Raw genomic sequence first — 14,694 nt, 5'->3', positions numbered from 1 at the left:
AAAGTTATGTTTGCACTATACCATGGTCTATTAAATGTGCAATAGCATCATCTCTAAAAACAATGTGACATACCATAATTTAAAAATACTTTACTGCTAAATACACTAATGATCATCTAAGACTTTAGTGAGTTGTAACCTTTTTGCTGGTGGAGGTTCTTGCCTCAATGTTGATGGTGCTGACTGATGGGGGTGGTGGCTGCTGAAGGCTAGGGTGGCTGTTGTAGGTTCTTAAAATAGGCAACAATTAAGTTTGCTGCATACTGATTGACTTTTTTTCACGAAGTTTCTCTGTAGCATGTGATGCTGTTTGATAGCATTTTTCCCATAGTAGAACTTCTTTCAAAACTGGAGTCAATCCTCTCAAACCCTGCTGCTGTGTTATCAGTTAACTTTATGTAATATTCTAAGTCCTTTGTTGTCATTCAACAACGTTCAGAATATTTTCACTAGGAGTAGATTCCATCTCAAGATACCACTTTATTTGCTCATTCATAAGAAGCAACTCCTCATCCATGGAAGTTTTATGCTGAGATTACATCAATGCAGTCACATCTGCAGATTCCACTTCCAGTTCTAGTCTTCATGCTATTTTCACATCTGCAGTTATATCCTCCACTGGAAGTCTCAAACACCTCAAAATAATCCATGAGAGATGGAATCAACTTCTTTTAAACTCCTGCTAATGTTGTTATTTTTTACCTCCTCCCATGAATAAGTAATGTTCTTAAGTGGCTTCTAGAATGGTAAATCCTTTCCAGAAGGTTGTCAATTTACTTTGCTCAGATCAATCAGATGAATGATTATCTAAGGCAGCTATCGCCTTGCAAAATGTATTAATTAAATAATAATACTTGAAAGACAATATGACTCACTGACCCAGAGGCTGCAGAATGGATGTTGTGTTAGTAGGCATGAAAACAACAATTATCTCTTTGTACATCTCTGTCAGAGCTCTTGAGCAACTAGGTCAATTGTGGTTGTGCAGTAATATTGGAAAGAAATCATTTTTCTCCCCTGCAGGCAGTAGATCTCAATGCTAGGCTTAAAATATTCAGTAAACCATGATGTAAACAGATGTGCTCTCATCTAGGCTTTGTTGTTACATTTATTGAGTACAGGCAGAGTATATTTAGCATCTACCTTAAGGGTCCTAGAATTTTTGGAAGGTAAATGAGCATTCACATATTCTTAAAGTCATCATGTGCATTAATCCCTCATGAGAAAGTTAACCTGTTCTTTAAAGCTGCCCTTTAAAACTTCTTGTCTCAAGCTATGAAAGTCCTAGATGGCATCTTCTTCTAATAGAAGACTGTTTCATCTACATTGAAAATCTGTTGTTTAGTGCACAAACCTTTATCATTTATCTTAGCTAGATCTTCTGGATAAGTTACTGTGGCTTCACCATCAGCACTTGCTGCTTCACATTGCACTTTTTTGTTATGGAGATGACTTCTTTCCTTAAACCTCATGTAACAACCTCTGCTAGCTTCCTTCTATTCTTCTGCAGCTTCCTCACCTCTCTCAGCCTTCAAAGATTTGAAGAAAGGTAGGGCCTTGTTCTGGATTAGGCTTTGGCTTAAGGAAATGTCATAACTGGTTTGATCATCTATCTGGACCAATAAAGCTTTCTCCATATTAGCAATAAGGCTGTTTCTCTGTCTTATCATTTGTTTGCTAAATGGAACAGCACTCGCAATTTCCTTCAAGAACTTTTCCTTTGCATTCACAACTCAGCTAACTAGTACAGAGGTCTAGCTTTCAGCATATCTCTGCTGTTGATATCCCTTCCTCACAAACCTTAATTCTTTCTAGGTTTTGATTTAAAATGAGAGATGTGTGACCCTTCCTTTCACTTGAGCACTTAGAAGCCAGTGAAAAGTTATTTATTGGTTTAATTTCAGTATCTTTGTGTCTCAGGGAATAGGAAGGCCTGAGGAAGGGGAAAGAATGGGGGAATGGCCAGTCAGTGGGGGCAATCAGAACACACACAACTGATCTACAGATTCAATGAAATCCCAATCAAAATCTCAGCAAGTTATTTTTTTATAAATACTAACCAATTTTAAAGTTCATATGAAAAGAAAAAAGACCCAGAATAGCCAAGAGAATATTGAAGGAAAAGAACAAAGATAGAAGACTGACACTACTCAACATCGAGACTTACCATAAAGCTACAGCAATCAAGACACTGTGCTACTGGCAAAAGAACAGACAAAGAGATCAATGGTACAGAACAGATCTTTGAGTATAGAAATACACTTACACAAGTATAATCAACTGATCTTTGATAAAAGAGCAAAGGCAATACACTGGGGGAAAAAAAAAAAAACATTCTTTAACAAATGTTGCTGAAACAACTGAATACTCACATTAAAAAAAATGAATCCAGACACACACCTTATACTCTTCCCCAAAACTAACTCAAAATAGATCACACACCTATGTTTTATGTAAAACACAAAACTCTAAAACTTCCCAGAAAACACAGGAGAATATTTAGATGATCTTGGGTATGCTGATGACTTTTTAGATATAAGACAAAACACATAATCCATGAAAGAAACAAATTGATAAGCTAAACTTCATTAAACTTAAAAATTTCCACTCTGCAAATGACAATGTTGAGAGAATAAGCCACGGTCTTAAAGAAAATATTTCCAAAACACACATCTGATAAAGCTTTTGTTAACCAAAATATACAAATAACTCTTTTTTGTTTGTTTGTTTTGAGATGGAGTGCCACTCTGTCACCCAAGCTGTAGTATAGTAGTGTGATCTTGGCTCACTGCAACCTCTGCCTCCTAGGTTCAAGCCTCTTGAGTAGGTGGGATTACAAGCATGCACCACCATGCCTGAGTAATTTTTGTACTTTTAGTAGAGATGGGGTTTCACTATGTTGGCCAGGCTGGTCTCAAAACTCTTGACTCAAGTGATCTGCCCGCCTCAGCCTCTTGAAGTGCTGGGAATACACAAATAATTCTCAAAGCTTAATATGAAAATGAACTATCGAATAAAAAAGGGATAAAAACCTGAAGAGATACCTCACCATAGAAGATATGTAGATGATAAGCGAGCATATGAGAAGACGTTAATCATTGTATGTCGTTAGCAAATTTCACATTATAACAATGGAAGATCACTACACACCTATTAAAATGGCCAATATCAAGAGCACTGATAACACCAAATGCTGGTGAGAATTCTTACAAAGGTAAAGCTATGGAGACAGTATGGAGCAACAGGAACTCTCATTCATTGATGGTGTGAATGCAAAATGTTATAGCCACTTAAGAATACTGGCAGTGTTTTAGAAAACTAAATATACACTTACAACATGATTCATCAGCAGCACATTTAGGTATTTACCCAAAGGATTTGAAAACTTATGTCCATGCAAAAACCCACACATGGATGTTTATAGCAGCTTTATTCATAATTGCCAAAATTTGAAAGCAGCCAAGATGTCCTTCATTGGGTGAGTCAATAAACTCTGGTATGTCCAGACAATGAAATATTATTCCATGATAAAAGGAAATAAGCTATAAGGACATAAAAATAAACAGAAGAAACATAAATGTGTACAGTTGATTCTTGAACAACATGAGGGTTGGAGTACCAACTCCCCAACAGTTGAAAACCCTTGCATAACTTTTGATTCCCCACAAATTTAACTACTAATAGCCTACTGTTGACTGGAAGCCTGAAGGATAACAGAGTTGATAAACACATATTTTGTATGTTACACATATTATATAATGTATTCTTAAAATAAAGTAAGTTGGAGAAAAGAAAATGTTATTAAGAAAATCATAAGGAAGAGATAATAAATTGACACTCATTAAGTGAAAGTGGATCATCATAAAGGTCTTCATCCTCATCATCTTCACATTGAGAAAACTGAAGAGGAGGAGGAGGAAGAAGAGAAGTTGGTCTTGCTGTCTCAGGAGTGACAAAGGTGGAAGAAAATCCATGTATAAGTGGACCTGTGCAGTTCAAATCCATGTTGTTCCAGGGCTGACTTTATTACTAAGTGAAATAAATCAATCTAAAAGGTTATATACTGTGTGATTCTAACTATATGACATTCTGGAAAAGGTAAAGCTATGGAGACTGTAAAAGTTTAGTGGTTGCCAGAAGTCAGGGGGTAAGGAGGACAGAACAGGCAGAGGACAGAAAATTTTTAGGGTAATGCAACTATTCTGCATGATCCTACAATTGTGGTTACAGAACACTACACATTTTAAAAAACCCATACAATGTAAAACACCAAGAGCGAACTCTAGCTTAAATTATGGACTCTAGGTGATAATCATGTACCAAAGTAGGTTTAAACAGTAGTACAATGTACTACTATAATTAATGTACTAATGTTGTGCGGGGATTTTGATAGTAAAGGAGGTTGTGCACTTGTAGACATAAGGGTATATGGGAACTTTCTGTATTCCCACTCATTTTTGCTGTAAACTTAAAATTGGTCTAAAATATAAAGCTTATTAAAAGTTTAAAAAGAATTGTCAAAGTCAAAAAGTCCTATATTCCACAATATTTTCTCTAACTTCATGAAGATGAATTATAATAAATGTAGGAAGTGATATAACACCAAAAAATCCAGATTTATATTAAAAAGTGCAATAATAATAATAATTACCATTATTATTTTAAATTGAGACAGGGTCTTGCTCTGTCAACTAGGATGCAGTGGCATAATCTTGTCTCACTGTAGCCTTGATGAACCGGGCTCAAGTGATTCTCTTACCTCAACCTCTCAAGTAGCTGGGACTACAGGTGCATGCCACCACACTGGCTACTTTGTAAAAATGTTTTTGTAGAGATGAGAACTCACTATGTTACTCAGGCTGATTTTTAAGTCCTAGGCTTAAGCAATCCTCCTGCCCTGGCCTCCTGAAGTGTTGGGGTTACAAGCATGAGCCACAAAATTAAAGTGATGGTACAGACATATTAAGAAGAAATCCTTATTCTCATCAAAGAATAATATTACTAAGGTGAACAAATAAAATAGAAATAGGCCCTCTTGAATTTATGACAATTATCCCTGACAAAAATTCTGATATCAAATAGTATTTATCACTAAGAACCTACCTCCTTCTGTAGGTTGTAACTAAACAGTCTTCAGCAGACAAGTTTATATCTTATCCCACAAAAACTGAAAGTTTTCACCAACATAAAGGAAACATGATGCGTGGGTAGAAGGATTTAGTTTGCCACTGTGGAGCACCATAATAGAGAGAAGTTAATCGTGTATTTTTGCCTTCCACTCAGAATAGAATCAAAAGTATATGACAAAGCATCCCTTTCTATTAAAAGGACAGAATGTCATAAGCCTTTAAAGTGTTCTTCCTTAAAAAAATAATAAAATCATTAATTGTTTTATTAATTTTTCAATAAAAGGAACACTATTTGGATGTGTCCTTTCAAGAGAAAAAAAACAAAAACAAAAACACTAAAATTGTTTAGTATAACTACTGGGAAACCAGTATTTTTACCATATGAGAAACACTAAAATTCTAGATTCATTGGTTTTCACTGTAATGAACATTAAATTTCATTTTAAAATAGCTCAGATGTTTTGATTCAAACAAAATTCCATTTTCCAAAAACAAACAAGAAATAAGTATATTTATAGCATCAGGGTGTGCTATTTAAAATATCATGCATTTTATGTAGATTAACTGTTTCTTCTTCTTCTTTTTTTTTCATTTTTTAAGTCAGGTTCTTGCTCTGTCACCTAGAGTGCAGTGGCATGATCACAGCTCACTACAGCCTCGAACTTCTGGGCTCAAGTGATTTTCCGCCTCAGCCACCCTAGTAGCTAGGACTTCATGCATCTGCTATCACCATAGACTGATTTTTAAAATTTTTTTGTAGACCAAGAATCTTGCTATGTTGCCCAGGCTGGTCTTGAACTCCTGGGCTCAAGCGATCTCCTGCCTCAGCCTCCCAAAGCACTTGTGATTAGAGGTGTGGGCCACTGTGCCTAGCCTGCTTCTTAAATACAAATTATGATCTTGAAACAAAATTTGTAGACTCAGCTATGTTCTATAAAGTATTTTCAAAGGGATTACACTATTTTAGTTCTTTTTTTTATTCCTCCCAACACCTTACTTCAGTGACTTCTAACTGGGTTAAGCTATCTCTAAACTAAGACCATCTTTGCTTGAAGCTGTCTTATCATGGCAAACGTTGTACTATACTGTAATTATTGATTTTTTTTTTTTTTTTGGTCTCTTGAACAAGTATTCACTCAACAAACACATAATACTGACTTTCTCTGATATACAGTTCCTGAAATATGTCATTAATGAAGGGTAACAAAATATGTCACTCCAAAGTATGCCACTTGTAAAAATTATTTTTTGATGAAGGCAATTGCGAAGAAGCAGATACGGATAAAGCTCTTTGCTTTCCCTCTATTTACCTAAAAGTAGGACATACATTTATAGAGTTTTCTTTCCTGCCCTGTCTCCAGGGAGGGTAGAAGTTAGTGACAACCTAGAGCCTGAGCCTGGAGACTGCACCAGAGGAATCCGCATAAGAAACTTTACTACAACTAGCCATTATCTGTAATTAATGATCCTCATCTATTTACCTTCACACAATTTGCTGTTCCTATAGACTCAAAGTCCTTTTCCTTTGTTTTGTCTCTTATCTAAGAATTTATTGTTCCTTTAAGATGATATATAAGCCAAAGTTCTAACCACCCCTTTGAGTTACTCATCTCTGAGTGCTTCCATGTGAACATATAATACACAGGTTAATAAACTTCTGGGTTTTATTTTTTCTTAATTTGTCTCCTGTTAGTCTAATTTGGGGGTCTCAGCCAATGAACCTAGAACGGGTAGAGAGAAAACAATTTTTCAATGCCAATACATATACTCAAGTGACTGCCCATGTTAAAGCCTTATTTGCCATCAGCCCTAGAAACGAACTTGATCTGTGATCTGCCTTATCTGCTTAAGGCCCAAGTCTCCGCCTGAAGGCTGAAGTCTCTGCCTGAAGGCCTCTCCCTTAGGGACTACAATCTAGCTCCGGGTTTCTCTTATCTTTCTCATCTTATCTTAGATAAATTCACACCTCTATGAACTTAGCCCTCCTTGTTCTCCACAGCTGCTGAGGTGTGCCTAGAAACCATGCTACGCACAAATTCTGGAAAGGATTATTTGAAAAAAATCAGGGCAGTTCATTATTTGCTGTGAAGATGACTTTGCTTTCATAAAAGCCTTTCCTGAACTCATTCCTGAGTCTATCTGCAAAAGAGACTACTAATGCCTTATAGTTAAAAATGGCTAGATACCTGAATAAAAATATATAAATTAAAAATAGCAAGAAGAGGCTGGGCATGGTAGCTCAGACTTGTGTCTGAGCACTTGGGGAGGCTGAGGAGGGAGGATAGCTTGAGACCAGAAGTTTGAGACCAGCCTGGGCAAGATAGCAAGACCCCATCTCTATAATAAAATAAAATTTAAAAAGAAAAAAAAAAAAAGGAAGAAAATGTTTCCATAGAACTCACGTTCTCCTTTGTTTTGATTTTTAGAAAGCAAAAATCATTTCATTAGAAGAAGACTCAATGCACCTATAAAAATAGAACTTCCATTAGATTCTGAATAGCTAACATTCCACAGGAAATACGTACAAGTACCACACTGCCAAAACTACCATCAAAAGGAGAAACACAAGGAATATTCCTTCTTTGGGAATTCAAGTAGTTATTTTATCTCAGAACTCATTGAGTAAGTGGCTCTAATTTTCCTGAAGAGTATTTCATTGATATCTTTAAGATACCAATGTATATTTCTGAACTATATTTAAAATGTGCATTTTTCTAAAGCTGCTTACTTTTCCTTTTCATAGATTATTGCTGCAATGATCATACAATTTTGAGAAATTAGATACTTATATCTGTTATGCTTTCTTTTCAGTCATTGAAAATGTATAGTTTTAACCATTGTTTTTCAATTTTTCTAATGCTGGATGCTTCATTGGATTGTGTTTAACTAGTTTATTAATCTCATTTACTAGTAGATCATTTTCAGGATAACTGCTGATAATGCTCCTCTTAAATTTTAAATACTAAAGAACAACTGCAAGAATTTGAGCCCTTCATTCTAGAAGCAGAAGTTCAGTTGCCTATTGCAACATATTTCAAGTTACTATGGTTTGTATGTAAACTTTCACCTTCTTCACTTTGGTTTCAGAGACATTAGTAACCCAAACAAATATCATTGCTAAAGACATAATCCACTTTAGTTAAAAATCTTACTGTGTTTTCATGTGAACTGCTTTCTTTATGTTCTTCACCAATTATTGTGCCGAATTTCTAAAAAATGATACAAGAAAAAATAAACTATGTGATTCTCATCACGCCCTTAATTTAATAAGGAATACAGAAGCTATAAATTTTAAAATGCAGATATAAATAACTTGATGACTGTGGAAAACTGGCATAGAAGGTTTTGACCTAACACTGAAGTGCTTCTTGCAGCAGAAGGAGATCAAAATATATCACCCCCAAATATGCCACTTTGGCATAAGGATTATTTTGAGCTAAAGCTAAGTGAGAATCAACAGATATAGAGAGAATTATCTGCCCTCCCTTATCTGCCTAAAAGCAGGGCATAAATTTCCCTTTAAGGAAGATGCTCTCTTTCCCCAACACCAGTGAGAAAGATTGAATCACCATAGAAGACAGGGAGTCGACAGCAGATGAATTTGCCGAAACAGATCTTACTAAAATAAACCTTATCTTCCATTAGTTCCTTCATATATTTACTAGTCACTTTTCCATAAGTCAATTCTCCATTATCCCTTGAAGCCCAAATTCTCTTTCCTTTGTTAAAGGGGTATAAAAGCCTGAGCCTGACTGCTTCTTTGAGTTTCACTTATTTTCTGTGAACTCCCATGCACATAAATATTAATAAAAATTATATGCCTTGTCTCTTGTTAATGTCTCTCTTGTTAGTTTAATTCTCATGCCCCAGGCACTGAACCTAAAAGGATAGAAAAAAGTATTTCCTCCCTGACCGAGTTGTGATCAAACTCAGTTCAGAATATTATTACTTAAGTAACGAGAACTAACAAGTGTTTTTTATTCCAACATCCATCACAGTATGAAGGACATATCTCAGTTTACAATACCATACCTTGATCTGCAAAGCAAAGGAGATCTGACAAATTAAATCTATTGAGAAATAACAACAGGTCTGATGCTTTAAAAAATATGCGGTAGGTGTATTTCTCCCACTAAATATAGAAAAACAAAAATTCCTGTGTTCCAATAACTTCACCCAGCAGTAAGGAAACACCACCCAGGCATGTCGGTGGAGGCTGTTGGGGGAACTTGGACTACAGCCCCCACCAGTCAGTAATAAGATGGCACCTGCTTATTCTGGTATCAGAGAAGGCCTGCTGAAGAGAATAGTTAATGAAATCCAAAGTCTTATAAAATAATACCCCAAATGTTCAGGATATAATCCAAAATTCACTTATTGTATCAAGAACCAGGAAAATCTCAATTTGAATGAGAAGATAATCAACAGGCAGCAACACCAAGATAACAATGCTGTCAGAATTATCTGATACGGATTTTTAATAGCCATAATAAAAAAAATGCTTCAGAGAGCACTTATGAACACACTTGAAACAAACAAACAAAAGGGAATCTTGGCAAAGAAATAGAGACTATAAAGAAGAAAAGAAAACTGCAGAAATGAAAAATATAACTGACATAAAAAACTCAATGGATGGGACGGGCACAGTGGCTCATGCCTGTAATCCCAGCACTTTGGGAGGCAGTACTTTGGGAGACCAGCCTGATCAACATGGTGAAACCCCGTCTCTACTAAAAATACAAAAAAATTTGCCGGGCGTGGTGGCGTGCGCCTGTAATCCCAGCTACTCAGAAGGCTGAAGCAGGAAAATCGCTTGAATCTGGGAGGCGGAGCTTGCAGTGTGCAGAGATCGTGCCAATGCACTCCAGCCTGGGCGACACAGTGAGACTCTGTCTTAGAAAAACAAAACAAAACAAAAAACCAGAGGAAAGAATTAGACAATCAGACTTGAAGACAGAACAATAATAAATTATCCAAACTAAACAACAGAAAGACGATAGACTAGGGGAAAACGACAACAAAAAGCCTCAGGGACCTCTTAGACTCTAACAAAAGATCCAACATTCAGTCATCAGAGTTCCAAAAGGAAGGGAGAAAGAAGGTGGGGCTAAAAAGGTATTCAAAGAAACAACGTCCAAAAGTTTCTCAAATTTGCCAAACAAAAACGTAAACATTCAGGAGGCTGAGTGAACCCCAAATAAGTAAATTCCAAGAAATCCAAGCCAAGCAAGATACATAATAGACAAACCTAAAAATCAAAGACAACAACAACAAAAGAAACAAAAACCAAAAAACTTTAAAGCAGCCAGAGAGAAATAATACCTTATCTTTAGGGGAAAAACAATTAGAATGACAAAGATGTCTCATCAAAAACCAAGGAATCCAGAACGAAGTGGCACAACATTGAAAGAACTCTCAACCTGGAATTATATATCTGGCAAAAATGTCATTCAGGAATAAAGGGGAAATCAAGACAAGCTCGAAAAAGGAATACTAACAATTTGTTGCTAGCATACCTATCCTAAAAGAATGGCTAAAGAAAGCTCAAGAAAAGAAGGGGCTCAAACATTGGAAAGGAAGAAAAAACAATGGAAAAAGTAAAAACAAGAGCTGAGAAACGACTGAAGAGGAAGGACTACTAGAACAACATAGAGCCAGATGAAACTACGGCCACAGGAGCAAGCCATGGATGAACTGGGACTGTGGAGAGGAGCCCGTGCACTAGGAATTGTGCAAAAGTAGAGCTTTAGTCTCTATTCTAAATATGGCAGATATGCTTGGCTGCCTACCTGTCAGGCCTCTGAGCCCAACCCTGCAGGTATGCATCAAGATGGCCTGGAGCAACTGAGGAACTTCAGGAGAGGTAAAAATAGCCAGGTCCTGCCTTGACTGATGATATTCCACCATTGTGATTTGTTCCTGCCCCACCCTAACTGATCAATTGACCCTGTGACATTCCTTCTCCTGGACAATGAGTATTAGAAGCTCCCCAGGGAGCACCTTGTAACCTCTGTCCCTGCCCACAAGAGAAAAATCCACTTGGACTGTAATTTTCCACTACCCACCCAAATCCTATAAAACTGCCCCACCCCATCTCCCTTTGCTGACTCTTTTCTTGGATTCAGTCCGCCTGCACCTAGGTGACTAAAAAGCGTTATTGCTCACATAAAGCCTGTTTGGTGGTCTCTTCACACGGACACGCGTGACACTACCCAATAGATAAAACTCCCATTCTTTCTTAATAACAAAATCACAATTTAGTTCTGGACTGGGTATTACATGATTCAGAGGAGGCCAGTTCCCTCACCAGATCTACAGACTAAATTATGATTTGTCAATGCCAGTTGTAATTTCATTCCCTTAACAAATACCTGGTTTAGTGTGGGCTTGAGAAGCAGTTCTAATTAAGGATTCTTGAACAGATATCTTCTGAGAGGCTCTTGAGAAAGATTTCTCCATGAATAAAAACTTACGCAACAGAATTTTGATTCCCCTTTTTCTGCCTGGAAGTCACTGTGATAACTGAAAATGTGGCAGTCAACTTGAGACCATAGGGGAACGCAAACATGAAGACAAACCCACATACTACTAAAAACAGACAGATGGAAAGAACGTGGTTTCTTAATGATATCACTGAAGTACTGAATTAACCAAACCTAGTATTAACCTAGCTTCAAACTCATATTATGTGAAATAATTTTTTAAATCTTTCCCAAAACTCTGTGGCATCACATTAAAATGCTAGACAGTAGTCCATTATATGAATATACTATAATTATGTAGCTATTTCTCTGTAATTGGATCCTTAAGTTAGTTTCTTTCTTTTATTTTCTCCCCCGTTATAAAGGATGATGCAATGAACATCTTTCAGTATAAAATTTTAACTGAATTTAGGGTATACTTTCCATGGACTTTGTTGCAAAGTCCAAGTCAAATGATACAAACATTTTTATTCCCTTTGATGAGCACAGTAGCACCAAATTGATTTCCAGAAAGTATGTTCTTATTAAACTCCTAGCAACCATATGTATGGCCTGTTTTACTATATCCCTGCCAAGAGTCATTATTTTCCCTTCATTCTTACTGACGGCGCCTCACTTTAAAAGTCTTGATTAGTTTAAATCAATTTTGGTAATCCAAGTTTCTTCCTTGAGTCTTCTTTTTACATTAAGACAATAAATTATACATACTCGTAAAAATTAAATGGAAAATTTTGCTCACGTCATTTTTTGTGCTACAAGATAGAACTGAGAACCACGCATAACATCACAATGGACAACACAAAGAGATATAATTATTTCACTTAGGTTAAGGTTAATTCAAATTAAGGTTAATTTAAATTTTAAATAAAACAATGCTGAGTAGTATACTCTTTTCAAAAGAATTAGAGTTGAATGTTACTTGAAGAACATTAAAAAATATTGTAGCAGTCAGTAATTTGGACTGTACAATGAGAAAAATCATTAATTCAAAACGGTCCTCAATTAGATTGCAAAAATAATGAATACAGAGTATATACTTACAAATCAAACACCAAGTAGTGAAAGCCCTCCTCTGATATGCTATCATGAAGTCGCACTAGAAAAAAATAAGAAAAGAAAATTGTGTTATACCTATTCCAATGATCAATGTTAAACCCCACTTCACATGGGCAGATGTCTCCTAGCTAGAAATACTAGCATTACATTTTATTTTAGCCTTTGATACGTCCGTATCTTTTACAACATAGCTTGGGTTCAGATAGACCTAAGGTTTGGGTGCTGGTTCTGAAAATTAGTAACTATGTGATCTTAAAAAAAAAACTGCTTAACTTGTAATGATATTAGTACCTATGCTTTATAAAATGGTTGAGATTAAATGAGATAGAAATAAATCCACAAATTTTCAGGTGAATACTAAACAAATGTTAAGGATCATTATAATATATGTCCATGTCCATATACTCAAAGTTACGAGGTTCTGGCAATTCTTTCACTTCCTTGCCATTCCCTTTGCTATCACCTTAGTCCAAGTCCTCACCAACTCATGCTTGGTCACTACAATAGACATTAAGAGGAATGATTCCAAGTCTAGGAAATGGTTTCCCTGTGTTCTCCCTTTTGTTCAAGAAGTTCTAGGTGGCACTCCCTGGTCAACCTGGCAAAACACAGTTTTTGTTATGTTACTTATTTACTCAGGACAGCCAAATCCATTTACCAAGTCATTAGCCCAAAATGTACAGCTTGAACTTTTGCTAAAATAATCTACTAGTTCCTCAAATTAATACCACTTTAAAAACTTCAGTGAGCTAGACTTTAACTGATAACTCTAAACTAAATCATACATGTAGAATTACATACCGCTGTGTCTGCTATTTATTTGTTCATAAGCCCCACACCTTATCCCAGTTATCCTTCATCGATAGTAAATTTTTCTTATTTATTTATTTATTTTTTACTTTTATTTTAGCTTCAGGTATACATGTGCAGGTCTGCCACATAGGTAAACTCATGTCACGGCGGGTTGACGTACAGATTATTTTGTCGCCCAGGTACCAAGCCTAGTACCCAACAGTTATTCTTTCTGCTCCTCTTCCTCCTCCCACCTTGCAACCACTGGTAGCCCCAGTGAATTCTTCCTATGTATCCAAATCACTTGAAGTGGTGACTTGATCTTCACTGGGAGCAAAAGAAGGCAGGGAAAGCAAAAAAGTTTTAGGGCACAACTGCTTTTACAAAAGTCACCACAAAATAATAATGATTTTCTACTACATTTCTACTACTGTTATGTTTCCTATGCACTGATGACCACCACGTGGAAAATGTGAATTTATAAGAACATTTAGGTTATCACACAAACTAAAATTATTTATAGAGGGAGACTCTAGTACCCATTCAACACTCAAGCTCATAGACTTAACATAATCTCTGTGCTTTATCATCTAATTCCATCCCCTTTGGATCTCATTCCTGGCCTCCTATTAAAATATTTTCTGAATCCCTCTCTAGATAGATTATAGTTTATAAAATATGAATTTTCCATTGTTACTAACATGAGGAGGAGGCCTATACTGTAGGCAACTGGAAATGCAGCCAACAGTTCAGTCTGAGACTCTCTACTTAGCCTTCAAATGCATGAAATGTAAGCACACTGCAGTACCCCCTGCCCTGCCATCCTTATTTGTCACAGTGTCACCCTTGAGGTCATTCATGCAGCATATTTTATCTTTATTTACTACCTCTAACACCTTTCACTTCTTCAGTATATAGAGTCTCATCATCAATACTCCCAAACAGGAACCATATTTTATAAGTCTTGCATCCCACACAGAGATCTGGCACATAGTAGATGGTCTTTCATCAAATTGTTTTTGAACATTTACTACAGAAGATTTGGGACAGAAATTTTCACCAACGATAGCTATATATATTATATAAACACATAACACACATGCATATATATATATAAATAAAATAAAACGATTGCTACATAAGCAATTCTTCCATCACTTCAATGGTGAGAAAAGTATTCTTCAAGTTGCCAATATCAGAGATGCCTGCTAGCTTTGCTTAAACTTATGCTGCTG

The 14,694-nt window shown here is 36.2% G+C and overlaps 1 protein-coding gene across 45 annotated transcripts in view; it reads right to left on the bottom strand.

The window, feature by feature from the left end:
• Nucleotides 1-14,694, bottom strand: part of CAMK2D (calcium/calmodulin dependent protein kinase II delta) — a 305,944-nt gene that overhangs the window by 147,025 nt on the left and 144,225 nt on the right. For 44 of the 45 annotated variants that reach the window (XM_003899111.5, XM_031664320.1, XM_017958999.3 and 41 more), the window contains one exon: nucleotides 12,653-12,707. In XM_003899111.5, the coding sequence (XP_003899160.1) occupies nucleotides 12,653-12,707 (55 nt within the window). Of the gene's footprint in view, nucleotides 1-8,281; nucleotides 8,339-12,652; nucleotides 12,708-14,694 lie in introns of all 45 variants that reach the window. The other variant, XM_021938742.2, reaches the window with a different exon arrangement.

Source organism: Papio anubis, chromosome 3 (genome assembly GCF_008728515.1).
Source record: "Papio anubis isolate 15944 chromosome 3, Panubis1.0, whole genome shotgun sequence".
Taxonomy (NCBI): domain Eukaryota; kingdom Metazoa; phylum Chordata; class Mammalia; order Primates; family Cercopithecidae; genus Papio; species Papio anubis.
This window is presented reverse-complemented; position numbering and strand designations above follow the sequence as displayed.